This window comes from Haliotis asinina, chromosome 8 (genome assembly GCF_037392515.1).
Source record: "Haliotis asinina isolate JCU_RB_2024 chromosome 8, JCU_Hal_asi_v2, whole genome shotgun sequence".
Lineage (NCBI taxonomy): Eukaryota > Metazoa > Mollusca > Gastropoda > Lepetellida > Haliotidae > Haliotis > Haliotis asinina.
This window is the reverse complement of record NC_090287.1, coordinates 54,492,666-54,512,395: the sequence shown is the minus strand read 5'-3', so window position 1 is coordinate 54,512,395 and position 19,730 is coordinate 54,492,666. Positions and strand designations below refer to the sequence as shown.

Sequence of the window (19,730 nt, the reverse complement as noted above, 5' to 3'; positions counted from 1 at the left end):
AGTTCCTAAAGAGGCTTGGGAGTGCTGTCTAGGGAGGCTATCAGAATGGTACGGCTTATAACCGTGACCGGAAAACGATCAAAAGTGTTAAATACGTGATGAGAAAAATCAACAAGCTTTCGTGTGTATGCCGTTACTACGGTACGGTGCGTATCCTTGAAAAATCGATATGCATGATGACAACTTTACTTGTTGTTGTTTTTTTTGTGTGTTTTGTTTTTTGTTGTTTTTTGTTTTGTTGTTTTGTTTGTTTTTGTATTATTTTTATTTTTTTATTTTTTTTTATTTTTTTTAAAATTTATTTATTTATTTTTTTTTTTTTGGGGGTGGGTGGGTGGGGAGGGGGGTATTTGTTTCTTTTTCGAACATGAATTGGTTTAGTATGATGAACGAGCTGGTAGCTCACATACATTCGTGTATGGTGCACCGGTGGATGGCGCGCAACATGTTGTGTATTATAGATAGAATGCGAGAATGCGAGAACACGAAGAACTGAAATGTCGCATTGTCTCGATTTCTTGGGTGTGTGTGTGTGTGTGTGTGGGGGGGGGGGGGGGGGGGGGTTTCTGTTTTGCTTTTTTCTTCTTGCTTTTTGCTTTTTTTTGGGGGGGGGAGGCTGTTGTTGTTTGGGGTTTTGTTGACATTATTTGAGATTTAAGTCGAGACTGCGAGATTTGACAGCATCTGCAAATGTCGTATTCTCACGTTGTCGACTTTTGACAAAAATGTCCTCTGTGCCAAAAACACGATAGTGCCACAACGCGACATTTGTACATGCTGTCAAATCTCGCATTACGACATTGCACAGGGCTGCACAGGGCTGCTGAAAGAGCATGTGCAGAAACGACCAGAGGCGTCATAGATGTACACAGGGCTGTAATTAATTCAAACAGACAATAATTGCAATCAATATTTTCACGATTATTGATTTACAAATACAGGAAAAGCGAAGAAAAAAGCCCCCAAACTAATTTTAATGCTCCCTACATCCAAAATGGCAGGTAGCCGAGAAAGCTGTTCGACTATGGAGATTCGTGATAAAAGAGAGGTTCGTTATGGTTTCATCTGATCCACTGTGACGGCAAATGCGCACTATAATATTTGGCGAAAGAACTCGAAGGCAATAATTCATAAGTTATAGTATTGGACATTTTTAACAATAAACCGTTTACGTCATTACAAAAAGTGTGACAGATAATCAAGATTTGTCTTTCTCAGGGAGCAGTCATTATTATATTTTCATTTTATTCCCTGTAAAATCAATAAAGTGAACTTTTACTGCCTAGTGTTTTATAAAAACAGTTACATTATTGCATTTCAGTAACATTTGTGCCTAATTCGATTTTACAAATGTATAATGGAATATTTTCCATACTTTTCCTTCATAAACCACTTCGCCATAATTAAGTTGTGAGGTTTTGGTTTCCAGAAAGTTGATGATAATACACTAAGGTTTGTTCATAAAATATTTCATCAGAAATTGTGCTGTTCATGTCGACAAATTAATCTTCTTTGCTTAGAGGCTCCGCGACGCGTATGCTATAAATGACACGTTACGATATTGACGTGGACTTCACACTCAAGGCCATACTGAAATATATCCGTGAACATCAATCATGCTGTAACCCACCTTTTACAATGAGTACGAAAACACATGTTGGTGCATATAATTTGAAAACCAAATTTACAAGGATTGGAATGGTAACTGCAATACAGTTTACTCTGATTTCAACAAAACCAACACATTTTACTCTGATTTCAACAAAACCAATACATTTTACTCTGATTCCAACAAAACCAACACATTTTACTCTGATTTCAACAAAACCAATACATTTTACTCTGATTTCAACAAAACCAACACATTTTACTCTGATTCCAACAAAACCAACACATTTTACTCTGATTTCAACAAAACCAACACATTTTACGCTGATTTCGACAAAACCAATACATTTTACTCTGATTTCAACAAAACCAACACATTTTACTCTGATTCCAACACAACCAACACATTTTACTCTGATTTCAACAAAACAAACACATTTTACTCTGATTTCAACAAAACCAATACATTTTACTCTGATTTCAACAAAACCAACACATTTTACTCTGATTCCAACAAAACCAACACATTTTACTCTGATTTCAACAACACAAAACTGAAATTAAAGCATCACTGCAATCTGAGAAGAATACACAAAAACGTGAGCATCAATAAATACTGGACGGTATGACCATCACGACTACCCTATGAATCTGAAAGTTTTTAAACAATATGATCGTTGTTATTGTATGAACAACCACAGTGTCAAGTGTAGCATTCCCTTCATACATACTGGCAATCGACCTGTGAAGGTCCAGGGTAGAATAGGCCTTCAGCAACCCATGCTTGCCATAAAAGGCGACTGTGCTTGTCGTAAGAAAGAGGCGACTAACGGGATCGGGTGGTCAGGCTCACTGACTTGTTTACACATGTCATCGATCCCCAATTGCGCAGATCGATGCTCATGCTGTTGATCACTGAATAGTCTGGTCCAATCTCGATTACTGGTATTTACAGACCGCCACCATATCGCTGGAACATTGCTGAGTGCGGCGTAAAATTAAACTCACTCACTCATACTGGCAATCAAACACCATACTATTAGCAAGAGCGGTGGTGCAGCCTCGTAGTTGACGCGTTCGCTCTTCACGCCGAAGACCCTTGATCGACTCCCCCATTTTTGTGTCCCCAGCCTTGGTATAACAACAACATTGCTAAAATCGACGTAAAACTAGACTCACTCACAAGTTTTAGCATCTGATTCCCCTGTCATAATGTATGCCTCAATTCTTCACTTTCAAGAGGATAATGTTCAGTCCGAACTTGGCATCTACCATAGTCCGAAAGATGATCAATGGGGTTTACATTTTGGGTCCTTGCTGGACATGGTGATGTTTCGATGGTATTGTTCTTGGAAAACGGTGAAGACGGCACGAGACGACCTAACGCTGACTGTACTGTAGTGAGATCTAATAATCCGCCACACACAACACAACACAACACATCATCACGGATGGGTTCAGCTGCGCAGAGCAGGTCTTGGCGCGTATAACGCCAAATAATGGCATGTATAGCACCAGGTCACGACGTGCATAGAGCCAGTTAATGAAGTGTATAGCAACAAGTCATGGCGTGTATAACGTCAGTTAATGACGTGTGTGGCTCCAGGGCATATCATTTATATATTCAGTTAATGACGTATGTGGCTCCAGGGCATATCATTTATATCTTCAGTTGATGATGTGTGTGGCACCAGGTCATGACATTATAATGTCAGTTAATGACGTACGGGTGTGTTGCACCAGGTCATGACGTGTATAGCGTGAGTTGATGACGTACGTAGCGCCAGGTAATGGTATGTAAAACGCAAGTTAATGACTTGTATGGGACCACGTCATGGCGTGTATAACGCCAGTTAATGACGTGTGTGGCACCAGGACATAGCGTGTATAACGTCAGTTGATGACGTTGGTAGCGCCAGGTCATGGTATGTAAAACGGAAGTTAATTCCGTGTTTATCTTCAGTTAATGATGTGTGTGGCATCGGGTCATAGATTGTAAACGTCAGTTAATGGCGTGTCTGGGTTCGGGTCATACCATGTAAAACGTCAGTTAACGACGTGTGTAGCACCAGGACATGGCGTTTATAACGTCGGTTGGTGACATGAGCAGCACCAGGTCATGACGTGTATATCTTCAGTTAACGACGTGTGTAGCACCAGGACATGGCGTTTATAACGTCGGTTGATGACGTATGTGGCACCAGGTCATGACGTGTATAACGTCAGTTAATGACGTGTGTGTAGAACCAGACTGTGGTCAGTATGGTCGGGTTATGATGTGTGAGGCAATGATATTGGAAACACCCCTCGAGGAGGGGCGTCTAACACTCCGCGTGTGTATTTTGACAGACGCGCAATACACTACATGGTTCTGTCGCAACGCCATTTGTCCACAGACATCATTCAAACGTCAGTCGATGTCTCAAAAGGCAAATTGTCTACATATATGTCACGCTGTAGATCACTGACGCCAGTGCCATCAGACAAAAGCATTCATAGGAAATGAAATTATCTCTCCGTTGTGGTTCCAATTAACTAAACACTTAAAAATGAAAAGAATTCAATCTACTTTCAAAGAATACAAATGAGAACATCAAAACAACTTTGATGTTAATGTACGTTTTGTTATCCCATAGGGGAAGTACACGCAACATTAATTGAAAGTGCTCTACTTTCAGAATTGTTTTTCATCATTAGAATGTATTATGATGAATACATCCTGTATGTTAGTTTGTATGAAAGTCTACATGTCTGCGTCCATTAAGACATGAGTGTGTGTGTGGGTATGTGACTGGATAAGTCAGTGCGTGCGTGCGTACATGTGTGATTGAGTGAATGAGAGAGTGAGTGACGCATCCCAGAAACATGAAGGTGCGTGCGTGCGTGCGTACATGTGTGATTGAGTGAATGAGTGAGTGAGTGAGTGACGCATCCCAGAAACATGTAGGTGGGAAGAAGATTCAAGGTCTGGGAGTTGACGTTTACATCCAAGTGCGCTTTCAACGGATCCTTACGTTGCTAAGGGACTTAAATCTACAAAACGAACGTCTTTGATCTCTGACCACTATCCCCGTACGATCTGCTTACAGCCACTTATGACTGGAAATGAAATTAAACCTTTCCAACAGAACAGAAAGCCTTTGTTGGCTGACAGAATATAGTGAATAAATTAGTCAGGTTATAGAAATACAAGGCTACGTCAGTGATGGGATTTCATAGACGATACCTGTATGCTGCACAAAGGCGCTATCCGCACTGTCAGGGCAAGATGAGACAAGTCAGCAATGTGACGCATCGTTTCTGCCCATCCTCCGAGTCAGCTCTCATGACAAGCAAGTCTGTCTCACAGTCCCTGAACTGAATTACTCTCCCTTCCACATAGCACTTTCTGCGAAAGCTCAGGACTAGATTTGATCTGGTTCTGAATCTTAATTTTATCTGAGAAAACATTATCTCCTTTTCTTTTCTAAAGGGACCATTTATTTCTTTAAGTGATATGATATACATTCAGAGACATAGTGGTAGTGGTAATGTTCTGTCACGAATCCCAAAGGAATATCATGAGCTGCGTTTATGCATGCCATACCTAAGTGAACAAGACCTCGCCATGACGACGAAAAAACGCTGGAATCAGTTTTTTTTTCAATACTTTAATTTGACAGTTGGCCTTCAGCGGCTGTTGCTTTAACAGGTCCCGAATGAAATCTGCAGGCATATTGTCCCGAATGAAATCTGCAGGCATATTTTGTTAAAGTCAACACGATAAAATCAAAATAAGACTACACCGTCCAGTTTCACACTGTTTCTACAAAATAACTTTGCGCACCCTACGTTGCAGAGAGTTTTTATTTGTTAAATGCTAGTGTTGACATGTGAACAAAGTTATTGCAAGATGATGATTTTCGAACGTTAATAAAGTGAATAAAAAAGCAGGGAAAGATTCCAAGTATGAGAAAAAGACATAATTTAGCGAAGGCCACGATGGCTTGAAGATATTTGAAACTGTTGGCCCTATGCAATAACAACCGGCACCGGCCATTATTTGGAACGCTGTTTGGAATATACATATCTCGAGGCACTCAGTCTTCACTTCGCCTTTTAATAATTAACCCTGGTGAAGCGTGTTGATGTAGAGTACGCTTATTCTCTGAATATATACATAAAACTTTGATAAAAACAATCCTTTTTAAATTTAAAAGGAGCCCCACTGAGATCCGAGACCCTCAAACCCTGTTTCTTGTGTTCCCAAGGGATGTAACTACTCTCAACCAGGATGCACACACGTCCACAAACATTGTCACTGGAACCTTCAGACTGAGCAACCCCTCTGAGGCATGTCTCACACTGTACCCTAGACAGTATTTCACTACTACCCTTCGGGCCCCGTTTCACAAAGCCGCCCAATGTCTAAGATATCCTAACTATTCGGGTACCTCCTATACTGTTACAAATAGGAGGTACGAATGCTATGAGAAAAGTTACAATATCTTAGTTTATGAAAGCTTTGAGAAACGGGCCCATGATTTAAACAGTCCATACTCCTAACACTACCACAGCGTTGTAATAGGGGACCTGGTTTCTCGTAGAAGAGTGGGTGGCTGATAGGGTGAGTCAGTCAGTCTAGTCTTACACCACCTTCTGCAATATACCTGCAATATCATGACCGGGACACCAGAAATGGGCTTCATACATTGTACCCACCTGGGGAATCAAACTCAGGTGTTCTTCATGACAGGTGAACACTTTAACCAGTTGGCTACCCCGCTGCCCAGTTCATGTGAAGAAATAACTAAGTTCAAATAAGTAACGATATGCATTTATTCAACTGTTATCTTCAATAATCAAATTGCAGAGAAACAGATAATCGATATTTGCAGATTTAAATGTTTAACAAGCCAAAAACCAGAACATGCCCTAAAGGTAATCAGTTTATTCAGTAGAAAATGTGACAAGCATTTTCCAGTACGTTTAGATTGTACAGATACATATGCTCACAAAACTGGCATAGAGATACTTTTTAGAAGTATTCAGTTGATTGAAATGCAATGCAGAGTGGATTCAATCTAAAGTGGAGATATGTATAGTATAGAAATATGTACTAAGCTATTCAACAATATTCCAGATGATAAACACAGTCAATGAATAACACCATGTAAATAATATTCCATGAAAAGGCAAATGTCAAAACAACATATGATAACAATGTTCAAAACAGTGAAGACTAAGGTATCAATAAAAATTCATTGGCTTTGTTAGTTCCGTGAAGATTTCAAACTGCCATTTCATATGCATATATATATATATATATATATTTATGGAATGTTTCCAGTACTACAAAATAAATATTGGAAATGTGTTATTGACATATCTGTAAGTGAATGTGAGGTTATGAAATTGTTTCTTGATTGACTCTGGAGCCATTCTTGACATCTGGGGCATAATGAGTTATCTCCCTTTGACCAGCTCCTGCGGTCAGATTGCTTAGTATCCACCTCTTGCATGTGATATGTATTATACAAAGCAGAAAACAGATCAGATGTTCAAATGTAGGATAACAAGGACTTGGAGAGAACTGAAAAAGAGAAAACGTTTGATGAAAAGCAAGGAAAATTGAAAAACAATATCTCAGTCACTGTGATTAAAACAATTTCATACCTGATAAAGCCAAAATGATTAAGCTAAAAGAGGTGATTAGCAGGATTGAGTGATGTGATTATACAAACACATGTTCATGATGATATAACTTCCAAAACTGTTATAACTAATATGACCCATGAAAAAGCAGGTTAGAACTGATCTTCAGAAACCAATGCTTGTCCTAAAAACCGACTAACAGAATCAGTTATCAGGAGTACCAATTACGAAGATCAAACAGTGCTCATACCGCTGATCACTGCATTATATGGTCCAGCTTTTGAACTCTAGTTCTCTGAAGTTGACAGACAAGACAACAGTTTGTGAGGCAATATCACCTCTAATTCTATGATCAGTAAATAAAAGTTATACACAATATGTTAACTGAGTAAGTGAGTTTAGTTTTACGCCATACTCAGCAATATTCCAGCTATATGGCGGCAGTCTGTAAATAATCGAGTCTGGACCAGACAATCCAGTGATCAACAACATGAGCATCGATCTGCAAAACTGGGAATCGATGACATGCGTCAACCAAGTCAGCGAGCCTGACCACCCGATCCCGTTAGTCGCCTCTTTCTTACGACAAGCACAGTCGCCTTTTATGGCAAGCATGGGTTGCTGAAGGCCTATTCTACCCTGGACCTTCACAGGTCGATTGCCAGTATGTATGAAGGGAATGCTACACTTGACACTGTGGTTGTTCACACAATAAGAACGATCATATTGTTTAAAAACTTTCAGATTCATAGGGTAGTCGTGATGGTCATACCGTCCAGTATTTATTGATGCTCACGTTTTTGTGTATTCTTCTCAGATTGCAGTGATGCTTTAATTTCAGTTTTGTGTTGTTGAAATCAGAGTAAAATGTGTTTGTTTTGTTGATATCAGAGTAAAATGTTTTGGTTTTGTTTAAATCAGAGTAAAATGTGTTTGTTTTGCTGAAATCAGAGTAAAATGTGTTGGTTTTGTTCCCCGGGACCTTCACGGGTAACAATATGTTAACTGATCACTTACACACAACCAATCAAAATTCAGAAAAATACACACAATGAGACATAAAAACATAGGATACCATTATTGGATCGGTTTTGGATAATAAATGCAGCATCTTCCAATATCCCACCTTCATAGTTGATCTGTCCATCGCTAGTGAGGTCGACCTCCCTGATCATCTCATCAACTTCCTCATCGCCAAGCTTGTCCCCCATGTGAGTGAGCACATACCGTAAGTCACGTGCTGAAATGAATCCGTTTCCCTCATGGTCAAAAGTCTGGAATGCATCCTTGAGTGTCTCCAAAGATTCTGGGACCCAGCTGTTGCTGGAAACAATCTGCTCGACCTGACCGTAGTCCAGTGATGTCACACCTGTAACCATGGCAACATACAAACGTGATTATTCCAGTAGAAATACCAACAGACAAGACATTCATATTTCTAGAAATACAATTAAAATTCAAAGTAATCTGGCTTTAATTCTATAACTGATAATACGTCTATTCCAACTCTGCTAATAATGCTACACTAATCCTTTTACAGAGCTCAAGTGTGTGTGCAACACCACATAACAATATTTTACGACACCCAAAAGTGGGACGATAAATCCTTCTTGTTCAATACATTTTCACTGAAAACATATAAACAATATGCTTTAATTGAATGTGTACAAACTCTTGAATGCACGAATTCTGAATATATCAAGCAAATTAACCAGTAGGCGCAAACAACTTAACAAATACTTACCTCTTGCTGATAGGTCCTTCTCAATCTTGGCAAGGTCAGACTCACGAGGACTACAACCGATGGAGCGGACGACAACACCCAGCATCCTCAGGGGCAGCTTCTGATCTGGCCCCTGGTTCATGATGAATGCTTCCTGTAGCTCTGGAACACACAGCATGAAAAAACATCAGCTACTTCTTCACACTGACAGATCACCAGACAGTATCAGGATTTATACCATGCTCATATGTGTCTATTGTAAAGCATTACCAAGAACTATATGACAGATGATCTGATATCATAAATATTTACTATCCTCACCAAGGGAATATACATTATGTAACACTGCTCATACTATTTATCTATCTCCCTGCAGTAATACTGCTTTTTTAAAATTTGATCCACATTAATTGCTTTTGACCATTAAACTTTTAATATTGTTCAATGTCTGCTCCTTTTCAAATATTGACTCCCATTTTGAAAATAAGAAATTAAGTGATTTCTCAAACTGGAACTTTTTACTATTATCTGCTACCAACTTTGGAACAAATATTAGCCATTGAGCATGTATTGATCCATCCTGGTAAACACATGGTAAATACTAGAGTGATCGGTCTTCATGATTACTATGCTTGTCCCTCAGGGTCACAGTTGGCACTGGAGAAATAAGACATGAGACACAGACTTAACTACTGAAATCGCTTCTGATAAGGAAGGGTAGCCTAGTGGTTAAAGTGTTGACTCGACATGCTTAAATCCCGGGTTCCATTCCCCACATGGGTACAGTGTGTGAAGCCTACTTCTGGTGTCCTTCGCCATGATATTGGTGAAATACAGTCGAACCCCATTTATCCAGACTTTTTGGTTACACTTGGAAATTGTCTGGATAGTGAGGCATCCGTTAACTGTTATCTATTCCTAATCCTACTTAGGCTAGACCAGTTTTATTTCTTGCTTTATAGATCCACCTGCTGCATTTTTTCAAGAATTAGAAAAAACAAATAATAGTGACTTTTCCCCAGTCAAAAAATAAAATCCTCATGCTTTCATTGGCCAAAAATGTAAACTGACAAGAAAATCGTGTTTTAGATTGTTTTTCTCCCCATATACACTTCATAAATTGTCAAAAGAAAAATACATTGAGTACTTAGATGGATCATTACTTTAATTGGTGATTTTATTTTTATTTTCCCTCCTGCCTTTGAGTTTTATGAGGACAAAAATCTGTAAACAAGAAATAAAATTGGTCTGGCATTAACATGTATTTATGTTACTGATGAGATGCTGTCACACCTGCCAAATCCTAATAAACAACTGAAGTGACAAGTGTCCTTAGTGTTTTGATGGGTAATAAATCAAATGAAATCAAACACCTGCCGAAAGATTAACAATGAGTACACTTTGTCATGCAGTAAACAGCAGTAATGTGACACACACATATATACATAGATCTTTCCGTACTGACAACAAGATTATTTTTCAATGGAAATATAAGGGTCATGGTTTGAAAATTCTCTGTCCAGGTACATAAGTATGGGGTCTGGCTAAGTTAGTACAATTACTGAAAGTATGTTTTGTTTTACCAAAAATCTTCTGGAAGGAAGGGTTTCAAGATATACAGGGTCTGAGTAAACAGGTTCATCTGTACTGACAACACCTAAGTGGTGTGAAACCATACTCACTCACTCACTCTAGTCTAATAAGAAGGATAGTGATTGAGTATGGTTTTATGCCACTTTTAGCAAAATACCAGCAACATCATGGCAGGGACACCAGAAATGGATTCACATATTGTACCCATGTGGACGAATCAAACCCTGGCCTTTGGTGTGATGAGCAAACACCTGAACCACAAGACCATCAAATCCACCCAACTAAGGAATGATAAGAATCCCTTTTTTATTACAGTAAAGGAGACGTTTTGGGATAGGCACTAACACAGAAGTAATGAAGTAATGAAGAAGTGGTAAGCCCCCATGGAAACTTCACTCTCACTGTAACAATGGTCAACCAAATATGATCCTTCCTCACTGCTTGAGTTAGGAATATTTGATCTTCAACTCACCTTCTCTCTTTTCTTTCTTGAGGGACTGAAACAACAAAAATACAACTCAACAAACTGGAAAAGATACCAATGATAGATGCTTCACTCATGAGACAAATTTCTCTCAAAATCACTCACTGATGAGATGACTTTGTCTTTAGGAAGTCCCCAACTTGATCACTTTTGAACAATTATCTATAGCAAGTGTAGTGGGAGAAAATACTGCTACCTAAAGATTTTATTTGGTGCCTTAAACATTTGTTACATTTAGACACTTACAAGAGGCAGTCTGTTTTATTCCTTAATAACAAAGACTAATAGGCACCATTTGTTCTTGCTGAAGAATAGAAGCAACTGAAAAACTATATGATTTATAGGATGATCTCAGGTTATTTAATTATAAATAATTATAAATTAAAGCCTGCACTGAGCAGGAAAACTTTTTTTAAGATGATTTTGCTGTCTCAGGAAAATCAAACAGTCTTGTTGTTATACGCAGGATGTTCTGTGCTGTCAAATCTTGTAGCACTAATTTACTTAACACACAAAGTAAGATTTCCCCGAGGACCAACAACGCACTCAGTCAGCAACAAATGACAAGTTTAAACAGCATACTATCAATCAGTCAAAGAGTTTGGAAAGAAATGTTGGCCATGCAGTTCCTTGGAGATATGGCGCCTTCATTTCTTCTCCGTTATGCTGTGGTAAATGGGAGTGCATGCAACGATTCTGTGCCCAGGTCTGATGTTTACTGTTTACACCTGTGTTGAGTTAGATCAAGTCCACACACACTCCGTCTTATGCAGACAACACTGAAGGTTAGCTCTTGGGGAAGAAAGCACCTTTTTCTGACAGTAAATTAACAAGGATATTTATATAGGGCTCAGAGTTGAGGAATAAATGTCACATGAACTTTGTTCGATAAACATGGGATACGAGGAACAATTAGCATCATTACAGCTGCAATGTCTGGTGTAAATTGCGGTTGGTCGTACAGCATCTACTGGCGATGGTGTTATACTGAAATGTAACATAAAGATTGATTGAGTGAGCGAGTGAGAGAGAGAGAGAGATGCGGTTTTATGTTGCTTTTTAACAAATTTTGGGTAATATCACAGAGACATGAGCGACACTAGAAATGGGCTTCACACCTTGCGCTTATGTGGGGAATCGAACCCAAGTCTTCAGCGTGATGAGTGGACGCTTTAACCACAAGGCTACTCCATGATCCCAACATGAATATTGACTCAAACTGACTACATTACTGGTACTGGTACTGGTGACATATCATCAGCTCTTGTGGTTGGGCTTCATGCAACATTCAGAATCATATTGAGCTGGTCTGTGAAGACTCAGTGATTTCTTCTTGTTCATGGAGCCATGAATAGGTGCAATGTTGCTGAGGCATCTCGAAGCAATATCTACTCACTCACTGCTGTTCAACTGAAAAGACCATACGTAGGATGAAATGTTTAAATAGTCAGAACATCACGGGTCTGAACCACAAGACTGTGTGCTTAATGCAGGCACAAGTCATTCTCAGGGAGACTGTTTTCCATACCGAGTCACAGACCATCAAACAAGTCAGAGAATCTGACTAGATTCGCCTTTAGTGGCAAGCGTGGGTTGCTGAAGACCTATTCTATCCATTATCTTCACAGGTCTGTTACATGATGAAGTGTGTATGAAAATGATGAAGTATATGAATACTAGGGTGAAGTATTGGGATAATTTTTGTATAGAGATAAATTGTGATATGTTTTGGTGCATTTCCATATGTATTGCAATATATTGGGAAAGTGTAACGCATTGTTTAAGGTAATGAAATTAATGTTTCCTATTTGTTGAAACAATGTCACTGGCCATTGTCAGTACTCAGATGTGATCGTACAATAGATCAATTGAAAATGCTTCCAAATTAAAGACTTCACTTTAAAATTTGGAAGCATAGATAAAGTGTCTGCATCAACAGAAAAAGATATCCTAAATATTACAGATGTTACGCGAGCGAGTGAGTGAGAGAGTGAGAAAGTGCATGAGCTTAATTTCATGCTGCACTCAGCAATATTCTAGCTACATGGCGGTGGTCTGTATATAAGTGATACTGGTCCAGACAATCCAGTGATCAACAGCACGAGCATCCATCTGCACAATTGGTAACTGATGACATGTGTCAACCAAGTCACAGAGTCTGACTAGAGTCGCCTTTTGTTGCAAGCTTGGGTTGCTGAAGACCTATTCTATCCCGGATCTTCACTGGCCTGTTGCATGATGAAGTATGGATTAGGTCCTGTTCATGACAGATAACATGGCTGACTCTTTTCTTGCCAAAGATCCTTCTCATGATAGGGGATATTCTCTTTTGTCTCATATTTTCACAAAAGGAAGCAGGAAAATAACAATCACAACCAGGAAATAAAAAAAGATTAAAAGAATCACATTTCTGTTTCAAGATCGCTGATCATTAAGAAAACACTTACTGTATTTTGTCATAAGTTATATTCAGTATGCAAACTGCTACATCAGTACATGGTGCAAAGAAAACAGGATAATGTATTACCTTGGTAGGTGAGCGAGGGAGTGGGTGGCAATCTGGGTGCATGCATGCATGATTGAGTGTATGCATGAGTGAGTGAGTGCCATGGGTTATTCATGTCTGCTTGAACCCAACATACGATTCAGCACATGTATCAATAAAGTAAATATTATTTTATGCTGGTTAATGAGCCAACCATAGGCAGTCATAGCCTTGATCATATCATGAAATAATGCCAAACAAAACTGCTGGCACTTGGAGTTAACAATCCCTTTGTTGAATGACTAATCAGGCAAATGGTGTCCACCATCTACAGCACTAGGTTCTGTTAGTTACCAAGTTACAAAATGTCGGAAAGCAACTGGGAAACATTTCCTCATCAACAGATCTCCGCTTGATACAATGCAGTAATTATCATGTTTTTTCAAGACAGTTAAATGCACGTTCATTAGCACACATGTACAGTATGCATAAAGAAAAAACTACATTTAAGCATCCTGAAAGGACCCAGAATAATATTCCATGAAACCATGGAGTTTTGCCAAGTAATGTAATTATCAAGTCTTACCCAACACTGCACAATTTGATTATTTTAGGTGATTTATACATTAGTCCTTGGCCTTCTCTTCTAGTGACATTGAAACTTCAAATGTAACTCAGTATAAAAATTTAACTTTTTAATATTTTTATTTTGCAGTCAATATATTTTTTTAAATGTCCATAAAACATGTGATGCTTAATCGTTTAGAAATACAATGACTTAAGAATATACATTTAATTACCAATGTACAAAAACAGTTTCGCAACTTCTGGGTCACTCTGACAGAAAAAGTTGACATAATGGCCACAAGTTTGATTGCATAAACAATTACTCACTGACAATTGTGTTGTTAGTTAGTGCATTACTTTCAAAACCAAACATTAAAACAAAGGAGAAATATCCTACCCTTATTTAACCACATTTTTCTTATTTGGCTTTATGAACAACCTTCTCATTTCTAAGTGTTATGAGCAGAATACTAACTAATTCAACTAATTTACATTTTTTGTGTATCAGAAATATTTATTTAATTTAGCTCATGGTAATAATTATAATCATGATATTTGGATCAGAAAACAATTTATATACATTGAGTTTTATCAAGACGTGTTGAGAGTCAAGCATGCATTCCTGAAAGAGGGAATACAGTTCTCCATAATACAGCCAAGCCTAACGGTTTGTCAGAGGTGGCTTGTAATCCACTAATAAGCCAGGACAATAAAGCGGAAAATGCATTGATACTTGGTTTTACATAATTTTACACCACTGTCAAAATACCTCAGAAAAAGTAAGTGACAACTTTAAAAACAACTGGCAAAAAGACAGATGTTTTTCTGCTTGAAAAGAGCACCTACTACAGAATCAAATCCTGCCTGACAGGGATAAAGCTTGGAATTTTTTTTGGTGGGCCCAAATTCTTGATAGGAGGGTGCAAGTGCCCAACCAGGTTACTTTAAGATGGGCCCCTTTTGGAGTTGGAAGTTTGAAGTTTTCACCTACATGCATTTACTTCATTTGTGAGTAAATAAACTGTTTTAATGAGTTTGTAATATTTTTCTGAGACATTTTCATTCATGATAAGAGACAAAACCCACATGAATGAGTTACCAAATATTTTTTTGGGAAATAGTCTCTCACTGGCTGAACTGCAACAACCAATGAAGGATATTATTGCATGTGCATTAAAACTGATTTACTTAACAGTCTTTTGTGTGTTTCGATGAATGATAACAATATTTACTGCATTATATTTACTTAAGCGGCACTTTTTGGCCATTTTCAAATATTTTGTGTCCAAGGGACCCAACCCACATTTTTGTCAGTGGCCATCCCTACTTTGATGCGGAAATGCCCCAGAAGTGTATCCTAGGTTTAACCCTGCTGTCACACTAACTACAGATTCAGCAAGTTAAACAACAAATACTCATTAGCTGACGTGTATGGCCTACATCAAATGTCTTTTTTCAGAAATTATATGCTTTCAATCCTGACAAAAAAAAGACAAAACAAGCTCTGTGATACATGGATTATCCAGACAGTTATCAAAGCTGGAAACCAGTCCAGCTGTACTCTAACACATATTCACCATGTTGACCAGATGACTCCTGGATGTCATAAGACAATGTGTCGACAATAACTGATCCACTGGTTAGAGTCATCACTGATTATCGCCAACTAATAATCAATAATTAATTAGCCTTATTAACGAGATTAAGGTTGTAAGAGGAGCAATGTCACATCGTAGGTTTAACAAGATCAAAACACAGATAATGATAATTGGTTTGGCTGGTTGGCTTGTTGTTTAATGCCGCTTTCAGCGATATTCCAAGCATATCGTATATGGACATGGCCTGTAAGTAACTGAGTTGAGACCAGGCAATCCAGTGATCAACATCATGAGCATGATCTACACTATTAGGATACCGATAATGATAATGATGGGGAGGAAGAGAGAGAGGGGAGGAGAATATATTTGTATGAAGTTTTACAATGATAGATATCATGCTCAAAGCAGAGTGAGTGAGTACGCCAGGTTTTATGCTGCTATTAGCTACATCAGGACGTGTACACCTTCAAAGGGTTCCACACACTGCACAAATGAGGGAACTGGAACCCCTGATCTTCTGCACGAGTGATGAACACTTTATGCATTAGGTCACAACCACTAAGTGCACAAAAATATGGTAATTGCTTTCAGTTAACAACATAACACTTTATCATTTGCACATAACCTAATAAAGTTTGAAGTGTTCCCACAGAGCTATTTTTGACTTAATTAAAAACATCTACGACATCATTCTATCATTTAAATGTTCCATTATTTTTCTGGAATGGGCGCTTATTTTACAATTGAATATTGTCTTGAAACAGTTCAGTTGATTTCAGTTTACTAGTAATTCAATTCATGGAACAATTTTTTTCATGTTTTGACAAGTGAGCAGGTGAATGATTTCAATGTTTGTCTAAAAGAGTGAGTTTCCAGCAGGATTCAAACCCACAATGTTGATTTATGGATGTGCAGTGATGGTGATTATCAACCTCAACTATTACATGATGGAATAGTGGAAAACAAACTTTTAACATGACGAAGTACTTTCAAATAGACCTGTGAAGGTCAGGGGTAGAATAGGCCTTCAGCAACCCATGTTTCCCATAAAAGATAACTGATGCCGTAAGAGGCGACCAACAGGATCGGGTGGTGAGGCTTGCTGACTTGGTTGGCACACGTCATCGGTTCCCAATTGCACAGATCGATGCTCATGTTGTTGATCACTGGAATGTCTGGTCCAGACATGATTATTTACAGATCGCCGTCATATAGCTGGAATATTGCTGAGTGTGGCATAAAATCAAACTCAGCCACACTGACTTTCAAATATTGTTGTAATCATTAACATATACATATGGTATGTTTTCACAAATTCCCTACTACAATATTCATATACAAAATAATTACTATAAATTTGACTCAATCAGATAAATTAGATATCTTGTTCTGGGTTCTATGTCTACTGCAATGAGTTCTAAGTTGTAATAACAATGTGCATGTGGTTCTTGCAGGTCTCAATGAAATTAAAAGAAAATATCAGCTGCAACAGTTTTGCAGTGGAACAGTGGCAGAGAATGTATTTCATATGCATTACACAAAGGTGGATCAAAGAGAATAAATACAACACAAAAAGAGTTCTAGTGTATTATTCAAACACTTCCCCAAGAATAAAGCTTTGTTTAAGTGAGAAAGAAGAGATAAATATAAATAAGCATCTATATTCAGAACTCAACACTCCTTAAAAATAATGGACTTCAGCTCTGAAACTTTATACTTAACTTTAGAAATAGAGCATTACACAGGTATTCTCGGAACATGATTTCCAAGAGGAGCCAAATTAAAAATTCTATATAGAAATTTATATACTGGGATGAAGCTACCTATGTTTTAGTTACCATGGTTACCCGTTTGAATCACATAGAGGAGCCATAAGACATATACTGTATGGGAAAATACAAACTTTGGGGACAACATGCTACAGGACAGGCATTTTGTATTTTGAAATGAATGAAGGCAATACGCTGACAAAAAGATGAAGAGATGGATAGTCCCCTATTTAAGATAATTGTAGTTATGTATGAATAACTGTTTTAGTTGAGTGTGAGTGTGTCTGTGTCTGTGTCTGTGAGCATAGTGTGTGTGTCTGTGTGTGTCTGAGTGTGAGTGTTTGTGTGTCTGAGTGTGTGTGTGTGTGTGTGTGTCTGTGTGAGTGTCCGTGTGTCTGTGTGTGCATATGTCTGTGTGAGTGTTTGTATGTGTGTCTGTAGCTCTGTCGGCGAGTGACGACAATGGGGTCTGCATGATTTATAATATGTTTTATGCCACTCTTAGCTATCCAGATATGGCAGACATCAATGGTCATAAAACTGGAGGTCACATGGTTGACAACAAAGCGTCTTTTGATTCCCAAACATTATGGATAATATATACAACATTCTCTTCACTTGTATGTAAAACATGCTTTAAGTAAATTATCCAATGCAAACAAATTGGATAAATATCACTTGTACAAAGCATTCATAACATTACAGGTCACAATCTCACATCCAATAAGTAATGACCATGATGACAGTTGTTGACTTCACCATGTTCAAAGTTAAACTTAGTCACAGTGAGCAGAAAGATCACAGGTATATATATTTCCATAAAATCATCAGACTTCTCACACCTTACGACTGACTTACAACAAATGCAACAGTGAAATCAATATGCTGATCATACAGTATAACAGCATACGTCTTACACTGACCTTAATCTGACTGAACTGAATGACAAAGAAACCTGTTTGATATTAGGACAACGTATTCCTCAAATGTGTTAAATTCAGTGAATGCTGACAATATTCTTCTGTTTTTTGGATGGGGTTTCATGAGTGCCCAAGATGAATATTTAGACATATTTGGATAAGGTTACTGCACAACAAACGTCACTTATAGCAAACTGTTACTCAAAATGGGCAACTTACTTACAGTGACACTTAAGAATCTTTTGTGCAGTATACGGATAATCATTGTATATAGCAGCTAAAACAGATCATATACTGTTTTGAGAATTGTATCAGGTTTTGTGTATAATTATGCTACAGAAATCGAATGACTTAGGAAAATATTATTTTTCAGGTGTGGCACGGAACAAATTAACAGGTGTGTCAAGTTAGATTTGAACATTTCAAGGAAATCCATCTGGTTCGTGTATTTAATGGAGCTTTTAAGGAGGTTTTATTGACCTGCTTAAACATTCAACCCAACGGTCGTGTCCAGCTACAGTCCATTTGCAGTCAAACACAAAGATCGTCCCCGCCCTTCGTTCACTAAGCCAGTAGGCCGCCATTTTGACTACACGCTCGCGTCTTGAGTAGTGTGAACATTGCTAAAATATCCCACTTACAGGTTAAAATTCATTTCCTAAGATACGCGAAAACAAACATTGAGGTAATTCCTTGCTTGAGGAAGGATATTGAAGATCTTGTGCAACTTACCATGTTTGTAAACGACCCGCGCAGCACGGAGCACCAGACTGTGTTGACAATCAGTTGTGACGTCACAGCTCGACCGGTTTACCTGTGTGACCTCGATCAAACGAAATCCCGACCCGCCTGTGCACTGCCTTGCAAACATGTACACAACATGTCGATGCTAGGCCGTAGTGGACATCAGCCTCAGTTTTAAAGCTGTACCGGAAGGTTGGTGCAGAAGTTTAAACTAGTTCAGATTTGCTATTTTAGGGACGTTACGTAATCAAATCACAAGGACAATGTGAATCTTATTACGGCAAGAAAAGTTGCTCTTAAAATGTCACGTTATGCTTCACTTCAGATATGATGTTTTGCCACTTTTCACAAGAAAAGGGGAAAAGAAAACAATTTTGAAAGAAAAATCGTATCTGGGCTAACCTTTTTAAGTGGAGTTTGTTCTCCAATAATTAATCGCTCACACAGTGCCAAAGGATATAATCGGTAGCCTCATGAATCCCGTAAAAAAAAGAAAAAGATAAATACGGAACAAGCAAAAAGCAAACAAAACCCCACAAACTAATAAATAAACAAGGTGGTCAAACAGGAGAACGTTAATTATATCACGTATGTTTCAAGGTCTG

At 38.3% G+C, this 19,730-nt stretch overlaps 2 protein-coding genes across 2 annotated transcripts in view; both read right to left on the bottom strand.

The window, feature by feature from the left end:
• LOC137295003 (uncharacterized) overlaps positions 1-19,730 on the bottom strand; it is a 109,674-nt gene that overhangs the window by 68,226 nt on the left and 21,718 nt on the right. The window lies entirely within an intron of this gene.
• Positions 6,409-19,338, bottom strand: LOC137295010 (calmodulin-like). The gene is made up of 5 exons (XM_067826260.1): positions 19,114-19,338; positions 11,031-11,055; positions 8,987-9,127; positions 8,369-8,611; positions 6,409-7,180 (listed from the first exon to the last, which is right to left on the bottom strand). The coding sequence occupies exons 1-5, from the start codon at positions 19,114-19,116 to the stop codon at positions 7,149-7,151; spliced, it is 444 nt and encodes a 147-aa protein (XP_067682361.1). The 5' UTR covers positions 19,117-19,338; the 3' UTR covers positions 6,409-7,148.